The 24,168-nt window shown below is 34.1% G+C and overlaps 1 protein-coding gene across 1 annotated transcript in view; it reads right to left on the bottom strand.

Annotated features, from left to right (window-relative positions):
• Positions 1-24,168, bottom strand: part of Pfrx (6-phosphofructo-2-kinase/fructose-2,6-biphosphatase) — an 82,955-nt gene that overhangs the window by 18,143 nt on the left and 40,644 nt on the right. The window contains exon 2 of the mRNA XM_085944889.1: positions 1,752-1,877. Coding sequence (XP_085801015.1) covers positions 1,752-1,877 — 126 coding nt within the window. The remainder of the gene's footprint in view (positions 1-1,751; positions 1,878-24,168) is intronic.

A 24,168-nucleotide genomic window follows, 5' to 3' on the forward strand; every position in this document is an offset into this window, starting at 1 on the left:
AAGAAGGGACAATCGTTGGACAAATTTAGTCATCCAGTAGAGATATAAAACGTCCGCAAGGTAGACCTAGAGGCCGCTGGATTGATGAAATGGTAAAGCTCTGCGGAAGTACGTGGCAACGCAACGCACAAGACCGAGAGACTAACGCACAGGACAGAATATGATAAACCGCTCTCGATAGCCGCCGATAGCAGCCTTTGTGTATAGAATAGATACGCATAACTCTTTTCGCGACAACATACCTGTGCGAAACAGCATTTTCGTCTTTATTCGTTATAATAAAATAAGTATACCTAAGTCATGCATTTCAATTGAGTCTTTGGAGATCCCTCTTATTAAATTGTGTTTCTTGACATTACGCAGTGTTAAATTATTCTTATTTTATTTTGATTATGATAAATATATATATTATGCCTAGGGAATCCAATCCCGAGCTAAAATTCTGATCCCGGGATTTCGGGATTACAGTTTGACAATCCCGGGATCCCGGGACTGGTCCCGGGATTGGCATTTTTCCATTGTTAATAAAAAAAATTATATTTACAAATAACATTGATAAAATTGATCAAAAATAAATCTAGTATAATTTATACTATTTAAGGTGACGCATCAGTGAAACGCCAAATAATTTTCAACTGTACGCGCGACGAAATTTTGTACTCGCTCCGCATTCATTGAGAGAACGTCGAGTCAGACATACGTCACTTTGCTGCGTGATGGCGACGGGCCAATTAATTCTAAAATCGTGTAAAGATGACTAAAAACGTTACCCATTTACTTTAAAAAGAAAACATGTCAATGAATATATTATTATTGTTACTTATAGAATAATAAACAGAACATAAAATGGACGTATGTTGGATTTATATGAGAAATAATATTTCGTTTGACAGGCGTCTTTTGCACCCGCGACCCGCAATCCGCACATCGCCTAGCAACGATCTTTTTAGACCGTGCCTCAACTAATGCATGTATCAATATTGTATACGTTCAATCTTAGAAATACACAAGAGACTTAATGAATGGGTTAGCGAGATTTCAAATAGTAAAGCAAATAATCATGGCGTACTTATGGCCTTTCCGCTTCATAAATGTAATTAGTCAGACAAATATGAAACTGCCGTAAAACGTATGATATCATGGTGGTATTACTTTGTTAAAAGTGTGAAGCATTGTTTTTTTCCAATTTTCCATTTTTAATAATTTATGTGAAAAAATAAAATGAATCGGCAACTTACACATGGTAGATTGGCTTAATACAACTTTCATTCAAACTCAGTTTATTTCTAAAGTAGTTATTTTTTTATTAAAAGTATTTTTTATATTTTCGCTTTTATTCTATTTTCCATAAAAAATTATAAAAAAATCAATCCTGAAATCCCGGGACTATGTTTATCAATCCCGGGATTCATAGGTATCGAATATAGCTCGGGATCCCGGGATTGGAGTCCCTAATTATGCCTATGTATAGTCTAATAATTATTGCCAAATTAAGCTTTTAATATCTGAAATATTTTATTTTTCGGCGGGCGGCTGGGGATTTTTTTTTTTTTCAGATTTAGAGGGCCGTGATAAGAAAAAGTTTAGGAAGCACTGACCTAGAGGACACTGTCTCAAAATACGGAGAGATGAAAGAAGGCTATGGAGGAGGAGAGGAAATCGATAATGATGAGATAAGAAATAGGTGACATGGAGACAGCAAGCGGTTTTGGCATATGAACCAGTAATCACAACATCGAATAAATATATACCTTTTGTGTTAATTCCTATCCAGTTGAGGTACCGGGAGAGTTTTTTTGAAATATATGTTTTGCCTCGGGCCGGCAGCCCAACCATGGCTATCACATGAGGTATGTTCACACTGTTTGCTCGTTCGCCTGAAACAGAAGAAAAAAAAATAGATTAATATCATAGTTAATAATTAAATTATTAATTTTTACCCAAAACTGATAAAGTATAATATATATTTTTTTGATCACGTCCGATCCTAAGAAGATCATAATATGGGCCTCTACAGTGTGGAGGTTTGTAATAACAGTTTTTTTTAACGAGAAATAGATGTTGGCTACTTGCTCAAGCCATTAGGTCCATACTCTGACTCGCAAACACACAATGAAAAACAATATGTGTATTTGCCAGACCCGGTATTCGAACCTGGGACCTACGAAATTATAAGCCGACGCGTTAGCCGCTCGGTCATTGTGGGCGTCAACTGAATATACCTTCATCAAATTAAAAATGTAATGTTTTTCTTACTAAATATAATATGTACCATCATTTCTTTCATACATTCTGCCAAATAACAAATATACGACCAGACATTAAATTATACATGTTGTCTATTTCTCATTCACCTATTACTTATGTCATATATCGTCTCTGTTCTGGCAGAACACACTAACTGGAGAATACTAGTTTTGAGTAATTTGACTTTGAAGTTGTTAAAATGTTTGAAATGGTCTATCATATGAGTTTATTAAGTAATCGTAAAAAGGATGACTTTAAAATAAAGACTGTTTATTTATTAAGAAGGTTTCCAGGCGGTAAAGTTTGAAATGTATATAGGTATGTAACAATATGTAATTTTTTCGAATTAGTGTCTTCTGCCAGAACAGTGACGATATGACATCTAATAAAACATTATTTTTTTACTAGGATCAGTTTTCAACTATCATTCAACTCCTACTAATTTGTAAAGTGAGAATGAAAAAAGAAAAAAATGCATTTCATAGTTGGTCAGGTACAGAGCCAAAAGCCCTGTACCCTGCATAAGATATTTTAATCTATACCCGTATCATTAATATGAGATAATAATATACTTTAGAGTAGATACTAAATCAAAATATTGTATATTAAAATTTATTGAAATCAGACGTTGACCTTTATAACAGTCATCCCCGAAGTGGGGGAAATGTCCCTGTAAGGACTGGAAGACAATGGGACTAGTGATTTCAATCCCGGGATCTCGAGCTATTTTCGATACCTATGAATCCCGGGATTGATAAACATAATCCCGGGATTTCGGGATTGATTTTTTTATCAATTTTTATGGAAAATAAAATAAAAGCGAAAATATAACAGAAAAAAATACTTTTAATAAAAAATAACTTCTTTTTCTTCTTTCTTTTGACCATTTCCGATCCTAATAGGATCATATGGGCCTCCACAGAGTGTAGGTTTGTATTAAGGTGATTCATCAGTGAAACGGCAAATAATTTTCAACCATAGGCGCGACGAAATTTTGCACTCGCTCCCATTCGGAGAGAGTATGTAGAGCTGGAAACACGTCATTTTGCTTCGTGATGGCGACGGCCGTAATAATTCTTAAATCGTGTAAAGATGACTTAAAACGTTACCCATTTACTTTAAAAAGAAAACATGTCAATGAATATATTATTATTGTTACTGATAAAACAATAAACAGAACATTAAATGGACACATGTTGCATTTATAAGACAAATTATATTTGGTTTGACATGCCTCATTTGCACCCGCGACCCGCAATCCGCGCATCGCCTAGCGACGATCTTTTTAGACCGTGTCTCAACTGAGATATGGCCTTAACAGATTTTATTTTTACGAGAAATGGATGTCAGCCACTTGCTCAACCTATTAGGACCATACTCTGACTCATGCACAAATTGAAAAACAATATGTGAACTTGCCAGACCCAGGATTTGAACATGGGACCCTCAACACTATAGACCGGCGCTTAATCCACGCGGCCATCGTCAAAAAATAACTACATTAGAAATAAACTGAGTTTGAATGAAGTTTGATTTATAACCATGTGTAGGTAGCCGATTCATTTTATTTTTTCACATAAATTATTAAAAATGAGAAAGGTTGAAAAAAACAATGCTTCGCACTTTTAACAAAGTAATTCCACCATGATATCATACGTTTTACGGCAGTTTCATATTTGGCTGACTAATTAGATTTATGAAGCGGAAAGGCCATAAGTATGCCATGATTAATTGCTTTACTATTTTAAATCTCGCTAATCCATTCATTATGTATTTACTATCAGAAACAGCAATCTCGTATTAAATTCACATTATTATTTATATTACAATATTATTTACTCCATTAAACTTGTGTATTTCCAAGATTGAACATATACAATATAAATGTCTTAAATAGAATAAAGTATACTAGATTTATTTTTGACCGATTTTATCAATGTTATTTGTAAATATAAAATTTTTATATTAACAATGGAAAAAAATGCCAATCCCGGGACCAGTCCCGGGATTGTCAAATTGTAATCCCGAAATCCCGGACTCGGGATTGGATTCTATGGGACAGCATTAGACTACTCAAACAGGGCAAAGATTAAAATCTCTAACTCAGATTATTTTACCATATGAATCATTTTATGTTTTGAAGTCATCATGAGGGTTTATGCACATAAAGAACACAATATATTATCAACTATAAACTAGTTTTCACCAGTATGTGCCATTTTATATGCTTTTAAGTGGTCAAAACTTTAACATGATAAATACATATGAATAAATATTATGTCTAATTCTTTGGTATTCTAAATGGGGATATGTCTTGCTTGTACATGAACAAACATAGTATTGTAAAAATGTTGATTTTCATGAATTTTCAAAGTATTTATTATTATTGACTTCTTTTATAGGCTGATGAAATATAAAATGGGAATGGACCCAATAGATGGAGACAACATATTTTTTTTTCGACCATGTCCGATCCTAATAGGATCATATGGGCCTCCACAGAGTAGAGGTTTGTATTAACAGATTTTGTTTTTTTACGAGAAATGGATGTCAGCCACTTGCTTAACCTATTAGGTCCATACCCTGTCTCACACACAAATTGAAAAACAATATGTGTACTTGCCAGACCCAGGATTCGAACCTGAGACCCACGGCGTGATAGTCCAACGCTTAGGACATAGTTACACATCTAGATTAGGGTTGCCAACTGTCTCTGAGACAATTCCGAGACCATTTGAATAGATATTAATAGAATAGAATAGATACTACTTATTGAACATTTTTCACAATCTCCATTTTTAAACCTTTTTTCACAATTATTCTTCTGAAAATAAATTTTCTTTCGGGTTCAGGTTCGAGAAGTTTAGCTTTCAATCACTTTCTTTTCCCTATCCTTTCAAGAAAAATATTTTTCCATCCACAATCTGGCCTGCGATTTATTTAAGTATTATTTACAAGACTTGCATAAATTAAAATGTGGTAGTACTACTAACTTTTTATATTGCATTGGTCACTGAAAAATGACTTAGTATAGACCTACAAACTTATTAAGAATGGCCAAAAATGGAACTACGAACTACCATAAGACGCCATTTTGAAAATTTCATTAGAATGTAAGATTTTGTCCAGTTATGAGTCTTGATTGAGTAGTTTTCGACAGTGGCTCCCCCATCCCATTTTTCAGATAAGTTTGTAGGTCTGTACCTACAACTCCATGACACTGCGACCCAGTTGTGGTTTCACCGGGGCGGTTGGCAACCCTAATCTAGGTAGGACCTATATGTATCATTAATTTAGTTTTTTTTAATTGGCAGGATTGTTTGATGGTTGGTAACTATTATTTTTTATGTCAGTGTTATTAAGGGGCGGCTGAAGAGCTCGGTATTCAAATATAATTTAGTATGAAATGGACCTCGGCGTCGTACGCACGTTAATTTAAATCGATCTTTTGGCAAAAATCACTAATTATCGGAGATTTTATTTAAAAAAAAAACATTATTATTACTATTGTCGACCTTCTACATTATTATTATTGTGGACAATCTTACATTATTATTTGATAAACACCTGCACGTGTCCGCTGATCAGAAAACAGGGCTGTCAAAATAATATAATATTTGTAAAATGTTAATTTCATCATAGTTTTTAATCAAACCTGTGCAAGTACATACTGATAACTTGGGTGGATATCGTGGCAAACATACTATTGATATATCTACGGGTATATTATTATTATAACCCAATTCAAATTGAACATAGGTTGATACTCAAATACTATTATAGTATCTTTATGATTTCGAGAAAATAATACGATGGAATATATTATATAATCCATTTTGGTTGCCAGTTTTTACTGCGATGAATCACTGTGTTCCTTACTGTCTTTTTTTATTCGTAGGTTTGTTTACTATGTACACCGAGAAATTTCCATTAATAATATCGGAAATGAGTTGGGAATATAATGCAACCAAAACTGGAAAAATTCTATTATGGGTGTTTACTTTTTGAATTAGTTGACCCCAGAAAAACAGGTACATGCCACTACGTGAACCACAGTGGATATTATGCCGGGTCCAAATTGGCAACATGTTGCCGGCAACCTCGTTAAATTTTACGATAAGTATGATAATTATCGTAAAATTTTTTAAGCCATTATAATAATTATCGTAAAATTTATCGAGGTTGTCGCGCGACATTGTTTTGCGCCAGTGTGGACCCGGCATTAGATGCACAAAACTTAAATAAAATATATTATAAATTAAATTTAAAAAGTACAATATAATTAATTGCGTCGGCAGCCCTGTCAGACACTTTTTATAGCGACAGTCATTTTTTATATGCCCGCCAGTCTGATGGATTAATAAAAAAATAATGTGTCTAGTGACTGTATGTTATAATTATTTTTAGGCACTCATGATATAAATTATTTCGCCCATTGGCTTTACCTACCACTTGTTTCACTAGTATAAAAGTGAAGTTGCGCAGGCAATAAAAAGTCACTTTCTTTTTATAATAGGCAGACAGTAAATTCTACGTTTTAAAAAATATGCATTAGAATTAAACAATACCTATTATTTTTGATATGTAGGTCCTAAACATTACAAATAAGCACTGTTCATTAGTAATGTTTTTTGGATAGCACATGAAATAAAAATGTAGGTAGATATGTATGTCAACATCCTTCGTATGTTTAGTTCTCGGACAATTTCAGGTTAAAAAGTTATTAATATATTATTAAGTTTATATCGTGGCCAACACATAATCAAAAAAGTTATCATATCCATCATATCAGTTGCAATACTTCCCACCAAATAACTGATAAACATATTGAATTTAGTAACATTAAATGTTATTAGTAAATTTATTAGAAAATAAATTTTATTAGAAAGTACTATTTTTTGGTCACCCCATAGCTTCACTCCACAAGCTTCTCTTGGAGGGAGTTTATTGAGACAAACATTGGCGGCAACCTTTTTATATTAACTAGTAGACCAGTTATTATGGACCACATGTAAAAAAATCATATTTTCAATTCTCAAGGCCGATTCTGTAGAGCGTCCTCTTAAGAGGGGGCTCAAGAGGAGGAGATTGAAATATAATCTAGTATCAAAAGGACATCGGCGTCGTTAGGACGTTAATTTAAATCGATATTTTCGCAAACACCACTAATCATCGGAGATTTTATTTAAAAAAATGTATATATTATTGGCATTGTCGGCCGTCTTACACATTATTATTTGATAAACAACTGCACGTGTCCGCCGATCAGAAAACAGGGCTGTCAAAATATTATATCCATTAATATTTTTAAAATGTTAATTTCGTCATAGTATTATTATTACCTAATTCAAATTGAGCGTAGGTTGATACTCAAATACTATTATAGTATGTTTATGATTTCGAGAAAATAATACGATGATATATAATCCATATCAATTATTTGAAAACAATACATTTGCATGTAGGTACATGTATAATATAGTGAAAAGGTCAGATACCTGTTTAATTTTCAAGATAACATCAAAATTTGCATATACTTACCTAAATGAAGAATATTCGACATTCATGAGTGAGCACGGCTCAAAGCTATGAAAATGTGTTTTTTTCAATTTGAAAATATTTTAATTGTGTATTATTTTATTACAGATTCATAATACGTTATATAACTAATACAACATACTGTTTTTTTCTATGAATAAAAAAGACTGGAAGGAACATAATATTGTGTCACGGCAATCAAGAAAGACCGGAAAATATGGCCAACAATGCATGATACACAAACATAAAATACACAAAATTACCTATTTAAGTTTACCGCACACGTGCAGACCACACGATATTTGTTTTCGCAAAGTCATCGCTTTCCAAAATTTGCGAATTTGGTTGCCAGTTTTTATGGCGATGAATCAGTATGTTCCTTCCTGTCTTTTTTTATTCGTAGGTTTGTTTACTATGTACACCAAGAAATTTCCATTTATAAAATCCAAAATGAGTTTTGGAATATAATGCAACTAAAACTAGAAAAATTCTATCATGGGTGTTTACTTCTTGAATTAGTTGACCCCAGAAACAACAGGTCCATTCCACTACGTGAACCACAGTGGATATTATGCAGGGTCCACATTGGCAACATGTCGCCGGCAACCTCGTTAAATTTTACGATAAGTATGATAATTATCGTAAAATTTCTTAAGCCATTATGATAATTATCGTAAAATTTATCGAGGTTGTCGCGCGACATGTTGCCAGTGTGGACCCGGCATTAGATGCACAAAACTTGAATAAAATATATTATAAATAAAATTTAAAAAGTACAATATAATTAATTGCGTCGACAGCCCTGGCGTCGCCCGCCAGTCGGATGGTCTAATAAAAAAATAATGTATCTAGTGACTGTATGTTAATAATTATTTTTAGGCACTCATGATATAAATTATTTCGCCCATTGCCTTTACATGCAATAATGGTTCTACCTACCACTTGTTTCACTAGTATAAAAGTGAAGTTGCGCAGTCAATAAAAAGTCACTTTCTTTTTATAATAGGCAGACACTAAATTCTACGTTTTAAAAAAATATGCATTAGAATTAAACAATACCTATTATTTTTAATACGTAGGTCCTAAACATTACAAATAAACACTATTCATTATTAATGTTTTTTGGATAGCACATGAAATAAAAATGTAGGTTGATATGCATTTCAACATCCTTCGTATGTTTAATTCTCGGACAATTTCAGGTTAAAAAGTTATTAATATATTATTAAGTTTATATTGTGGCAACCACATAATTGAAAATGTCACTATCATATTGGTTGCAATACTTTCTCCCAAACAGTTGATTAACAAATTGAATTTAGTAACATTTACGTACCTACCTATATTAGAAGATATTATTTTTTGGTCACCCCATTCTGTCTTCACGTCGACCGTGTTTATGATTTAAATTTAATTTAGAGACCATTTACATTTGACACAAGCATTTTTGGCGACCTTTGTATATTGCTAGTAGACCAACAATTCCGGACCACATATAAAAAAAATCATATTTTCAATTCTCAAGGGCAATTCTGTAGAGCTTACCCTTAATATCCATTGATATAATATTATAATATGTTAGTAGTTACTGGTTTTTTGTCATAATTATGTTACACCCATTCCGAAAATAATTACACAGACATATTATGTAATTATTACCAAGAATGATGTTAAAAAAAACTGGACAGACTAGGGAATTAAGTTTCTGTTGGGTATAGACAAAAAAAACAATGTTTTTGACAGGTGACATGACATGTAATGATTCCGTGCTATGTGAGAATGATAATGCCAAAGAGAACACGTGATTCAAGCATGGGTTGAGTGTGTATTGTGAATAGCTACCTACATACAAACATAACCAGTTTGACAGGCTTTATTGACCACATAAACTGACACAGCAATCATCGTAATATTTCATTTCATTGCTAACATAATAGGTACCTACCTATCTACAATGTCTAGTCTTCAAATTTAGCCGCGGATTTTTATCATTATTAGTTTACTTACAAGGTTGTATGCCAGAATGGAGACAAAAAATATTGATACATAGATAAAAATAATAATCACCATGTAGGTAGTTATAATTACGCAAATAAATAAAAAGAATTAACGACATCTTTGTATAGGTACGTAGGTAGGTATACATTGTTAATTCTAATAAGAAAATAATACCTAGGTAACTAGTTATAGATAGCTACATAATCATTTAATTTGAATTAATTAGAGGATGTTATAAGAGTATGTACCTAAAAATAAAAGTACTCAATAAAAAAATGCGTTCGCGCGTTTTGCAGTGATTTTTTTGAACAAATGGAAGACATGGCCCCTCGCAATAGATTGGTTTGTCGAATATCCGTTGTTCCGTGTAAATGGACCAGAACCATCCTTTTCTTTAAATTACTTTGTAATGAATACAGCATGCATATGCTGAAAAAACAACAATTTAAATTTCTCCATGTACTTAAATATAGGATAATGAAATTTGTTTTTTTGTCTCCTGAATATTTGACATTTGGTCTATTCGACAAACCAATCCTACAGTGACGATTGCAATAATTATTATTGTTCTCTTATCTTCTTCGTTCCCACAGACTACGCAGGAGTACGATACATTATTATTTCAAGCGTGTCGAGAAGATTCCTGTTTTACCATTAGTACCGACAGAAAGTTCAAAACAGCCGCGTAAAAGCCAGCAAGTGAAACTTGACGGAAGTTTAAAAATAGATTCTCTTCAATAATGTTCCCGAGTGATGCACGTCGCCTTATGTAAGAAGTTCAAGGTCCGGACATAGACAACAGAAAACATTAACATACCTGTCTGCCTAATCAACAAGTCTAGTCAATTTGTAAGAATTTCTTTTCGCGAATCGTATTTTTTTTAAAATGATATCAGGCGCCGGAGTAAGCGTCGCCACATAGGTAGGTGCTTCGCTAGTGCTGAGCTAGGTGCTATGCTTGTCTACTAAATATACTACGTACTGCCACGTTGCACGCTACGTGCTTAGGTACAAATTCATTTGACATTCGGGAGCGCAACAAGTCAACAACGATATGTGACTCTCAAAACTAACCAGAAAGCTACTTCCCACAGAGAATTTAAGTTTAAAATTTCGAAAGTCGCAAATTCGAACTTCGTTGGGTGCATAATGTCAATTCGTCACATGCGTCATTATTCATAACCTCAAAATATACGGTGTTTGACGTTTGTCATACTGAAGAAACATCCGCCGTCTTGCAAAATCACTAGGTGACACAATAAAAATAACCAACACGTTTGTTCGCCGGGAGACTCACGGGGTGACTAATAATCACGCAGCGAGGCGCGAAGCGTGCAGTGTGGCTATTGCGATAGTAGGTACATTATAGTGTACGTCCGTTCGCTAGGATATGTCACCTAGCACGTAGCCACCAAGTAAGGCACCTGCCTATGTGGCCTTAGTCTTATGTAATTAAGACAAAGCATCTAAAATTGAGGTGTTGATAATAATATCAACCTGTGTATAATTTTCGAAACAATTAAGTATTAAACTGTCGTTTCGTAAAATTCGTGATTTTCCGATTCCCTCACCTCCCCTTGTGTGTGCACCTAAGAACATTTTCTACTAATCACTAAAGTCCCCAAAAATGGTCAAGGCATGACCATTCGAAATCGCATTTCGCGGTGTTTTACGTGAGTACTAAGTGACGACCCGTGGGGGTAGGCAGGGGCTATGCGTTGCTTAGGGCAGAAAATTATAAAAGGCGGCAAAGTCAAGTGTAACGGTTTATTTAAGGAATATCTGGACAACTTTAATCATGCATCTAATTAACCAATTAGGTGAAGCTTCAATTATAGTGGAATTTCAGAGTAGAAGTGTGAAGTTCTCTTCAAATGAATAAACGATTCCATGACAAAACAGAACAGCTAGAGGAATAATAAAACATTAATTTTTGTGGAATCTATTTATTAATTAAATATATAAAACTTAAGTTTATAAACTATATATATATACTTACTTATAAAACCTATATACTTAAACATTAAGGCTATACAGGGCTCGAAATGGACCGGAACGCACCGGAGCGCCGTTCCTGTTCGTGAAATCGGTAAAATTAGCGCTCCGTCTCGTGGAATAAATAATTTGACCGTCTGAGCTGGATTGGCCATATAATAAAAAATCTAAAACACTTACTTTTATGAAAAAAAACACATACACTTTGATAACTTTACTATGCAAAAATCTTCAGAAAACTGTCGAGCGCTACGGTTCGTAATTTTTTCCATTTCGAGCGCTGAGGCTATAGCTCAGTAGTTGAGGCATGGTCTAAAAAGATCGTGGCTAGGCGATGCGCGGATTGCGGGTCGCGAGTGCAAATGACGCATGCAGAACGAAATATAATTTGTCATATAAATCCAACATGCGTCCATTTAATGATCTGTTTATTGTTCTATTAGTAACAATATTAATATATTCATTGACATGTTTTCTTTTTCAAGTAAATGGGTAACGTTTTTAGTCATCTTTACACGATTTAAGAATTAATACCCCCGTCGCAATCACAAAACAAATTGACGTATTCACACCTCGACGTTGGCTCTCCGACTGCCAGCGAGTCCAAAATTTCGTCGCGCCTATAGTTGAAAATTATTTGCCGTTTCACTGAAGTATCGTCGATTATTGTGACCCAGTGGCGTAACAAGGTTTGGATGAGTGGCAACAGCCCCTGGCGATGAAGCAGAGTTTCGTATGTTCAAAGAGACTTTTTGTACTTATTCCACGGAATACGTTAAGTTTGTCTATGACGATTATAAAATGGCCGGTTCACTATATTATTTTGTTCATTGATTGCTATGCATAATCGCCAGTGGCTGCACGTGGGAATAATTAATTGGACTTGTGACCATGGCCAAAGACAAATGCGAGTCATATGAATAATGATCCCTACTATTTTTGATGTCCGCTTTAAAAAAAAAGTGAGAATGAGATATGTTGCCAACATTTCCAATCATCAAACAGGGAATTCGTAAATTAGGTATGCACCTAATAAATAACTTAGAAAAGGTATTTAATAATAAATAAATGTTTTCATTACCGGAAACAATACCATTCCTTCGCTTGCCTCTTCACCTGCGCACTATTTGCATACAGTGGCGTCCCTAGACAAAATGCCGCCCCTAGGCAGTGCCAAAATGCCGCCACATTTTTTATACAGTACTTTTTATCATCCTTTCATGAGTCAAATATCTAAAAAATGTGTTATATGGATACATTACTAACCTATACTACTAAATCTAACTTAAATGCCATCTCTGCTTCAATAGACAATATTGCGAGTCTACGGTTTCAGATAGGTACATTTAAAAATACACCTGACAACTTCCATAACTCGCGAGTGACTGTGAAGAACGTGACGACCAAGGACAACGGAAGTAAACTAGACATCGCGAACCCGACAAAAATAAAGTCCTGTTGAAAATTGTATAGTACATATCGTCACTGTTCTGGCAGAAGACACTAATTCGAAAAAATGACATATTGAGTTAGTTGTACCAAAATGTTCCTTATTTCAAACTTTACCGTCTGGAAAAACACACTAATTTTTATAAAATATACCTAAATTTACCTAAAAACAGTTTTCTGCAAACGCACTAAATGAAAAATTACGAAATGTTGCCTGGAAATAACAACTAATTGAGTTAGTGTTTTCTGCCAGAACCATTTTTGCTTTTCACCTTATACTGTCTATATTCTCTACATTCTACAACAATATGATCTGAGAGATTGGCAGAGCCTGATTAGCAATTATAAATATTGCTTTTAATCACCATAGTCCTTTTATTTATACATTTATTATTTTATAATCAAAATCGACAACAAGCCACTGATGTATAAAATACATTAAAAAGATTATTTACATGTAGTCCAGGTGCGTTACCTAACAACCCGTATACATAATCAGAGAGACATACTTTCTTCTGTGATTTGTCTACTTGAAATAATTAATAGATATATTTTGTTTCCAACCAGTGAGCTGATTTTTTAATGGAAAGATATTTCCGTTAATACTAAGTTTAGGTAGCTTTCTATATATTACCTAATGATTCTCCTCGATTTGCCGCCCTTTGAGTAACTGCCGCTTCCAAGCGATGCTCAATCTGTCTACCCCCACGGGACGTCACTGATTATTCGTACCAAATATGTCACAAGTGTGCAGCATTATTCACAAGAGATTATTATCTATGACTGTATGTGTACATTACTATTATTTTCCATCTCTATAGAACTTCACATAATTTATACTACGTGTATACTGCCACCTTCAGTAGGTACTGAGCTCAAAGCACAATCAAAATGATCTATTATCACAGGGAAACACGATTATAGTAATGTTTTATCGTAAAAAGAAGTCGCCTGCGGCGCAAATCTCTGTAAATTATGTTTTTCATGCTTAGATACATAATAGGTAGGTACTACATATTTTTAAGTTTTTAGTGATAGTTTAGCGATTGATAGCAGTTTTTGGCTGGTTAATTATGTTTTATGATAAAAAAAATCAGTGTTTTTCCCTTATTTTACCTATATGAGTTTTATTATGATTTTATTGTGAGTAGATAATTATTATTGAAATTTGTTAATCTTAACCAAACACAGTTGAACTTAATAATATACTAGGTATATTAGTACCGATAGGTAGCAAGTTTTGTACTACAAAAGGACGCATTCGTTGTTACTGCTTCGTGCGCTAAAACACCTTGTTACACCCCTCTGAATGGGTATTTGTGTTATGATCAATTCATTAATCCGACAGGAAATTTTATTTCATTATTTGTGTCAAAAATGTTCTATATTTAAAATTTGTCTTTTTTCATGGTCAGCTATCTCAGAATCGAACACCTTCTCGCAGCTGCCCTAATATTTTACAATATTCCGTGACGAATTATAGTCTTATGCTTCAAATACACTCTATGACGATCGGTCATATATATGTCGAAAAACCCGTTTCTTATGTTGGCGTCCTGTGTCACAGGGTGTCACAGAGCGGAATGCACAATCTAAGATTTCGTTCCTAAGGATAAGTCGCCGAAAAGCATGACTTAACTATAGACAATCCTGAGTATAGAGTTAAGAAATCCTTAACCATAGACTACTTTTGTTATGAACACGCCCCCTTCTGTATTACCATTTACCACTGACAGCTGCTGTCAAAATAAATTCGAATGTCTATAACACAGTCCATACACTCAAATTCATTTGACAATGTATCTCAATATGGATATTGATAGTGTTAATTCGTTTGGCATGTACTTGCAGAATATTATTTTATTTTTATACGCCAGCCCGCAGAAATACAAAATACCAGATGAAGAATGACACTTGATGCTAGTGTTACCATGTTAAAAAAAATCTTGTGGTGCCTGTGGAATCACGTATAATGACTTATAACGGAAACATAAGAGTATTATAATTAATTATTAATATGTATTTATAGTTATTGCATTTATAAAATGCAATTGTCATATTTTTGTCATCGTTAAACGATTATAAAATAATTTACCTAATTTACCTAACGAGAATTTTTAAATATGGTATTATTTTCAATAAAAATGATCTTAACTAAGGACAGTGTTTCTGCATAGTGTTTTCTGCTAAGGAAATTTTAGTTATGACAAATGTTTCTGCATTCCGCTCACAGAGTGTAAATACGATGTCATAGCTCTCATACAATATGTATGTATAATATGTCGGAATGGCATAGATTTGATCATAGACACTAAAACGCTCTTAGCATATATGTGCCCGCTCGTCATATAGTCTATTTGAACCTTTACGTTGCTTTCCCTCATGCAATTTTACGTTCCTGCAGGAAAATCAGTTAAATTAAAAAAAATGCGAATATATCAACGGCAAACAGTGACATAGGTACCTACATGTTGTTCCCGCACAAGTATCCAGCTACTTAAAACTCAAGTACATACTTCGAAACAGCAATAGGCACTTGACGAACCATAAACACTAATAAAATAATATAAATAACGAATAATCTCATTTGTCGCTAGGCAATTACATGCATGGCAACATTAAAACTCCCAATTGTTATTAATACTTTTTTGTGATTAATGCAATTAAGTAATCACAATAATAAAATTAACAAAAATAGAATTAATCACAAGTTTATAACATTTGTTGGCCAGGGAACCGTAACTGGTAGTTCGCGGGTCAAAAATTGATAAATAGGTATACCTGAGTATTACAATATTCATCATTACATAGGTGCGGGGAACCTGTTCTGTGGGTAGGTATTTTGCTGCAGTTTTTGATCCATGGAATACGTCATTGACACGGTGATCTCCGCTGGAACATACATTCTCGAAAACCGTCTGAACCATCATCAATATTGCGGGATGAGATATCTTGAGAGAAATTAGATTCGTAGTAGGTAAGTAGAAGAATCGTCACTTTCAACTCCTGTCTCCTCTCAGAGTTTCATTACACGAGTAATGTCACTAAAGATAAATGACAGCAGAGCAAGTCAAGATTTTTTTTTATTTATTTTCTAAACTCTTTAAGCACCAAGGTGCATGGTTGCTACATCAGTCCCGTGCAGCTTCGTTTCGGGACAAGGAAGTGTGGCATTAAAATCTTTTCATTCTCACACGTTTTTAATATCATGGAAGGCGGCCGTACACAAGTCGCTGCTGCATATAGGTACAAGACGGGTGGAGGAGATGGGGTAACTCACATTATGACCAACAAACCTAGTGAAACAAATGGTATTTTATTTTTACTCATTCTCAATAGTCTCCACCAGTGGGTCTATCTATTGTATACTTATCGACCGCTAAAGTGATAAATATTATCAAACTTAGGGTAGGTTTGTATCAAAGTATTAGCATTTATTGTAACAATTACAATACGTCGGTTGTATTGTTGCAATAAGTGCTATATTTTAACAGCTCTCTTGCTCTAAATCTCTTGGCTGTGATAAAATTTAGAGCGAGATAGACAGATTTGACTGTTTAGACCAGGGGGGGACAAACTTTTTGGTTGGAGGGCCAAATTCAAGAATTGAAAACGAGCGGCGGGCCGCAAGTAAAATACCATTTTTAGATATACACTATGTATTATCACGAAAAATAAACATTACAAAAAAATTAATGAGAAGAATGAAACTGTTGTACTTTTTTTAACATTTTTTTAAATTCAGGTGTTAGTTTTGTAGTTGATATTCTCAAAACTGCTTGTAAATGAGCATCGGAGATATTTGATCGTAAAGAATTTTTATTGAGGTTCATGATCGAAAATGTTTGTTCATAATATAGGTTGATCCAAAAATAACGAACATTTTTCTTGCATAATCTTTAAGTTGGTCGAATTTGTCTGAATTAAGGGCATTGTAAAATTTGGAGATTTCTTCACGACGATGCAATTCTCTTAAATCAGTGTCACACTGCAGATCAATAATCTCAAGTTGTAGATCTGTCGGTACACTATCAATATCTATTGAAAATGGATCGCGTACTATTACTAAACAAAATTTAATCTATTGTCAATATTTTAAAAAAATATATAAAAAAGTTATTCGTAATCAGAAGTACAATTAATGATGGCGGGCCGCAAAAAAATACCCGGCGGGCCACATGCGGCCCTTATTGTAACAATTATAATACCTCAATACAAATATGTAAAAAATACTACCACTTTAACACTTTAGCGGTCGATAGTCGCCTTGTGTATAGAATAGACCCGCAGGTTTTAAAAGCTGAGTGTTTTCTAGAATTAAAATAATAATAATTTAAAGTAGTTTATACACTCCATAATATTATACCCTATTGTAAAAATGCAACTATATTTATAAATAATAAGTTAGCAACTAAAAGTCGAATATGGCCCCTAAGTCTGCATATAAATGTGACCGACCTCTGCAGAAGTACCTAACCAATAAATTGAATTTATAAACACGCTGGCATTATTACATAGCTCATCAATGCGTTCATGGCGGTTTTTATCAAGTTTTTTCCAATTGGTATTAAGTATTTAAATTCAGATTATAATAGTATGTAGCTAGGTGATTCCCGTGGAACCATAATAAAATATACGTGCCTGCAATTATTATATTATTAGGTATATAATATCTATACCTTATCACTTATCACTTTTACGAGATTATAAATTTATAGCTCATTAAGCATAATATCATAGATATTAGAATATCAGATAATGATCAACAAATTTAATACATCACAAAGCTGGTGATAGTTGATAATATTACCTAATTAAAGTTTTTACCAAAAAAATATTCAAATATTTTTGATAGCAGGTACCGTTAATAATGTACCATTGCTCTACTCTACCTGTGTAATTACTTCATTATATTCACAGAACAGATAATAAACAGAACTCCGATAGGCAATATTCAATTCACTACATTTTGATGCAGGGTTTTGAATGTGTGTGTCCTACGAAAATGAAACACGCATCATGCACGTGCAACAGTGTGTGTTATACACCAATATTAAATGAGCGTCAAAGCATAAACCGAGAGCAGTTGTCAGTATTCGACGTATGACGTATTCTTCACACGTATTTAAGTTTATCTCAGGTTATTCCTTACTCGAGGTCGGTTACTTGCCACTCTTACCCGTTAGGTATTTCAGTTCCCTGATTATATTCATGATGTTACAACCATTATCAATTACCAGGCAAGCTGATTAGACCGACCCTCGTTCTAACCTTCTAACATAGAAATTAAGTAAAATTTCGCACGGATACTGCTTGGTGGGGTGATCTTTAAGCTACACCGCGTGCCGGTGCTATGTGGGAGGATAATATTTCCCAATAGTACTGGGCTAAGGCATGCGATCTATGACACAAGACTTGTTTAGTACCAGCATGGTAAGCATTGCTAACTAAGCACAATAAATTAATGTAAGTAGGTACTATACACCCCCATATTACCGCAAGGTTCAATAGTGTTTGCACGAAACAAGACATAGGTAGTTGGTGCGCGAAACGAGAGAAGGCGATGCAATATTGTTGATGTAACTACAGTCGACGATAGATTAGGTAAATTCAGGTCTTGAAATGAACCGGAGCGCAGCAGAGCTCATTTCCGGTTCGTGAAATTTTGCTCCGTATCGTGGAAAAATCAAATATTGCATCCCGGTCCGTGAATTAATAAATAGCATATGAAACTGTCGGATTTGTGATGAAAAACTAGTTTTCAGTGCTAACAATATTTGCATGCCCTAACCTTCCATGTCGCAAACGTAAAGATAATAATTCAATTTGACCGCCAGAATTTGGCAGGTACTTACAAAAATAAAGAAATGAATTACTTACACATCAATTATTTTTATATAATACTTAGATACTTATACATAAATAATATGTTAATATTTTCATAAAATAAATGAGCGCTCCAGTTCGTACAATTTTCCATTTCGAGTGCTGGGTACATTATTCGTGACTAATTATTGCTCATGTCCATGGTTAAATTATTCAAATATAGAATCATTTCCAGCAAAAATCTGATGATCACCAAGCTTTGTTGGAGAGGGCGTTCGAAGAAATATATATACCTATATATATATATTATAACATGGAATGGATAGGCATTATGCATAGATATTTAGCCGTTTGCAAAATAATTTCAAATTGCACACGTAACACAAATAACGTCCAAATTCTTTGGTTGCATAATATAATATTGATGATATTAAAGTGCTTCCGTCAATTTTTTTTAACGAAGTTGTCTTCCACTGTGAATTGGTATGACATTGGACCAGAGATGATTAAATTTAAGTAGTTATTTATAAAGATTGCTACTGTATGGTTGGTTTGGTACACTTGTTCCAGCGATGACCGTCCATGACTTCAACATTGATAATGATAACATTGATAATGATAACAATGATAATAAATAATACTATATAAACCACCGGGCTAAATTACGATTTGATTTTGACACACATTTATTGTTAGGTAAGGTTAGAAGACATCAGTGCAATAATTAGTAATGTCAATATATTTTATTGTTTTTATACAATAATCTTGAGTTATTTAAAAATTAAAATTGACACTCTGTAAAAAAATGTAAATGCATGTCCTTCGACGCCTTCTCCAGCAGAGAATACTTCAGACAGCTCACATCGCTTTTTCCTTTCTGGAGGATACTGGGCGCATACGGGACCCCTCCCGAAATAAAATGTTTGGATGATAATACAAAATGCTGTGTCAAAACTGGTGAGACTGTCAACCAATGGTTCGGGGTCACGACCGGATTTAGACAGTGCTGCACCCTTGCTACGTTTCTGTTAAACGGCATACTACGAAATTCAATACCACCTGCCTGAAGCATAGCTGTCATCTTCATGCCGCTATAGTAGTCGACAACCCTATTTGGGCGTCCAAAAGACAATCAATTGGCTGCATGACAGTATCACAATGGGTTGAAAACCAGCACGAAGGAAAGGGTGCAGACACACGTTACTTATTATTCAAATGTATTTATTTACATACCGTGAATATTACAAATTTCAAATTTAAGACGTTCACAACATGACATTTAAAAACAAAGAAACGATGTAAAGAAGAAATAAATATATGCAGTGTCACAAAAACAGTATGAAAAATAAAGTAAAAGGTACCTACTTAGAAAATTATAAAAAAAATATATAAATTATAAAGCATGGAAGCACACCGAATGAGCGAAGTGGACCCTATTTTAAGAATTTATAAAACAACGTCCACCTATACTCATACTCACGTAGGTGGAACATATCAACATCCGAAACGATTTGGTTGAACAGAACTCTGTCTGGCATCACCAATGGCAGGTTAGTTCTGCTCCTCGGGAGAACAAACAACTGATGCTCCCGATTTTTAATATTTTTTTGTACTATTCGAGAGAATTTGTCATGTGTTTAAATCACTTATCTGGTTGATTTGCCACGCCGGGCCCTTCATGAGTCCGGGCCCCGAGGCTAGAGCCCTGTCAGCCCCCCCTTTGTGGGGGCCATGATTGTAGGTATTCGGTTAGCAGTTAAACATTATACCTAGTCACACAAAATGAATCATAATATCATTTCTCTGAATTAATAAAATTATTCAATTGACTATAGGTAGGTAGGTAGGTATACACAAATTCTTTCATTCGAAAATCGAATAGTGTAAATAGTGTAGTCTTGTCTATGGTCTATAATTCCGATGAATATCAACCACAATATTTCTTATTAAATTAATTAAAAAACAACAATGACTCGAACTATAGACAAATTATTAAATTATTAATAGATAGATTTTACTATGTTAGGTACATAACCAATTAAATTTGTAAATGAATATTTACTATGTAACCAAATATTTGGATATAAGTATTTATTGTCCAATTTCTTTTATTCAATAGTTTGTTTATAATAATATTGTTCCCGATAGACAATGAGAACTTGCAGGGTTTCTCGGTAGTGTGTCTATCTAAGTAGATTCCAATTGGTATAATGATATTATTGTGAATAGTAAGTACCTATATTAATATACTTACATAAATTAAATAATGCATTATTGCTATTGAAGGATTTATAATAAAATACTTTTCAAATGAAATAACTCATACATAACTGTCAGGAAACAATCAGATCAATGACGTCTGTTGGTATGAAATTAATCTGAGTTTGACTAGCTGGATTCTAATTGGGAAAAAACATAATAAAACTTACCTGGCGTACCAAAGCTTTCTCGATTTCCGATAAACCTCCATCCCAAGGATTTCCGTTCCATTTTAAAGCACAGAGCGAACTGACAGATAACACAACTTGATTATTCCAAGAAATAGCGAGTTTTGACACGTCAGAATTAATGTGTATAAAGAACCAGCTGGTAAAACTTCGCCGGAGTAATAAGTTCACTTGACCTTAGGCCGCGTTTGCCGGTTGATAATGTCGGGTGCTATTCCGATAATATTTGACCCTGTTGCGATCACGTGTAAACAATATATAGGTGTAAGCAAGAAACATGGAACTATCGAACTTGCGTAAGCCAAACGTCAAACTGTACGATGCGAAACATAACCTCACTTTGAACGCTGTCTGTCGGGTTTCTCGACATACTGCATGAAAAATAATTATTGTCGTAGGTAATAAAATATTGTAGATTGTAAAACGTTATCTTGATAATAATGATAATAAAAGGCGGATAAAATATTATGATTATTAAATAATACCTCGTAGGTAGGCAGGCATTCTTGAAAAAATATTTAACTTATGTGCAGTCTCGCAATAGTTTATAGGTAGGTATCTACGTCTAGCGTAGGTACGTCATTATTTTCTCATGAATCGTTTTCCACTCTGGCAGGCAGCCATAAATTTTTTTAAAACTATTTTGTCGGTGTTATGAATTTTAGATTTTATTCAAAAAGTGCACGCAGTGGGTCAGTGTCCAGGTAAACACTATAATATATTTTAAGAATGGCTTATCTATATAGGTACCTAATAAAAAAAAACATGATTAAATTAATTATTAGTCTAGTTAAAAAATAAGTAAGTAGATAATTTTCTTGAAGGCTGAGATATCTGGCGGGTAAATAATTATCATGGGAGCCACATCATTATATCGCGCATTTCAGAAATGACTATAATCTGCTATTCAGTATCAATCTACTAAAAATCAGTGACGTTCCGTGGAGGTAGGCAGATTGAGCGTCGCTTGGAGGCGGCAGTTATTCGAAGGGCGGCAAATCGAGGAGAATCATTAGGTATATTACTTGTATACCCAAACTTAGTAAGTAATAACGAAAATATCTTTTTATTAAAAAAATCAGCTCACCGGTTGGAAACAAAATATATTAATTAACATAAAAGGTTTAACAGGACTGTAATTTTTTGTCGAGTTTGTGATGTCTAGTTTACTTCCGTTATCCTTGGACGTCAATGACACGTGCATATTTGCGAATTATATTTGAATTATAGGTACGTACATACTTTATATTACTTATGCATACCTACATATTTTAAATTTATCCAAAGATATTCTTGCCAGTCACTCGCGAGTTTTGGAAGTTATCAGATGTAGTTTTAAATGCATCTGAAACCGTGGACCTGCAATATTGTCTATTGAAGCAGAGATGGCATTTAAATAAAATTAGATATAGTGGTAGGTAATTATATTTTGTTGGTAATGTATCCCTTAAGACACATTTCTTAGATATTGGAGTCATGAAAGGATTATAAAAGATACTGTATAAAAAAATAGGTCGGCATTTTGGCTCTGCCTAGGGGCGGCATTTTGTCTAGGAACGTCATTTCTAAAAATTATTAGGGTTTACAATTCTGGGATAAGGCTCGAAATCCCGGTCCTTTATACCGATTGCACCCAATCGTACCATGCTCGAGACGACCAAGTAAGTGAGATAAATACACATCACAAATTTGCCCTAACAATAAAAAAGTCGCCTGCGGTGCTATTTTCCTTTTGTTAATTATTATATTTTAAAATATGTGGTTGTGCGGTGTAATTTTTAGTTGTGTCATTATGTAGGTACTTGATAATTCCATAATTCAAGTGGATGTAAGAACATGTAAGATGTTAGTATTTAAAATACACTAAATACCCTTAATTTTACTGTTAACGTTACTGTAGGTGTAGAGCGTCACGCTGCCCTTAACCTTGGCGATATGTAAGGGGGCCCGACAAAGACCCCAGCCTTGGGGCCCGCTTCAGGATGTGGGGGCCATGACTGTAGTTATCTCGCGAAGATGTGTCCTCATCAAATAACTGTCTTTAATTTTGCCACTGCGTATCTTAACTGACAGAGTGTGGGTGGGGTTGTGTCTTTAGAGATATAATAATTAATACCTATTACTAAAGCTCGCCTGTAGAAATGTTTTTCCGGTCGTATTGTTTAAAATGTTATAGGTACCTATTCTAATCACAGCGCCACTTTCCTTCGGTGGCCTTAGTCCGAAATCGCTGAAAACGAGAGGGGAAATGAAAATAAGTTGACCCTGAAAATGTTTTCAGTGTAATCATTATCAACGTGCTCGAGAAGAGCCGTAAACAAAATCGTCCGACCTAGGCCCAGGCGAAACGAAACAAACAACAAAATCTTTGAGCTGTTCTGAATAATATGATAATTTATTATGTTATTCAAGATACTATAGGTACTCGGTATGTTATAATGTCGTTGAAGTTACGAGACTGCTCTATTCGAATAGTCTAGTTCGAATTTAAATAAAAATGACGTTTACTGTGGACATCTAGCGTCAGTAGCTTGCGTTACTTGAAGTTTAGTTTTCATATTGTTTATCTATGGTTCTCATTTTTTACCTAGTACACCAAGACTTGGTGTACTATGTCAGGGGTCGGCAAACTCTTGGACCAAAGGAGCCAAATATGAGTGGCACAACG

This window comes from Rhyacophila brunnea, unplaced genomic scaffold, assembly GCF_057557595.1.
Source record: "Rhyacophila brunnea isolate RB1 unplaced genomic scaffold, BYU_Rbru_1.0 scaffold_17, whole genome shotgun sequence".
NCBI classification, from domain to species: Eukaryota; Metazoa; Arthropoda; class Insecta; order Trichoptera; family Rhyacophilidae; genus Rhyacophila; species Rhyacophila brunnea.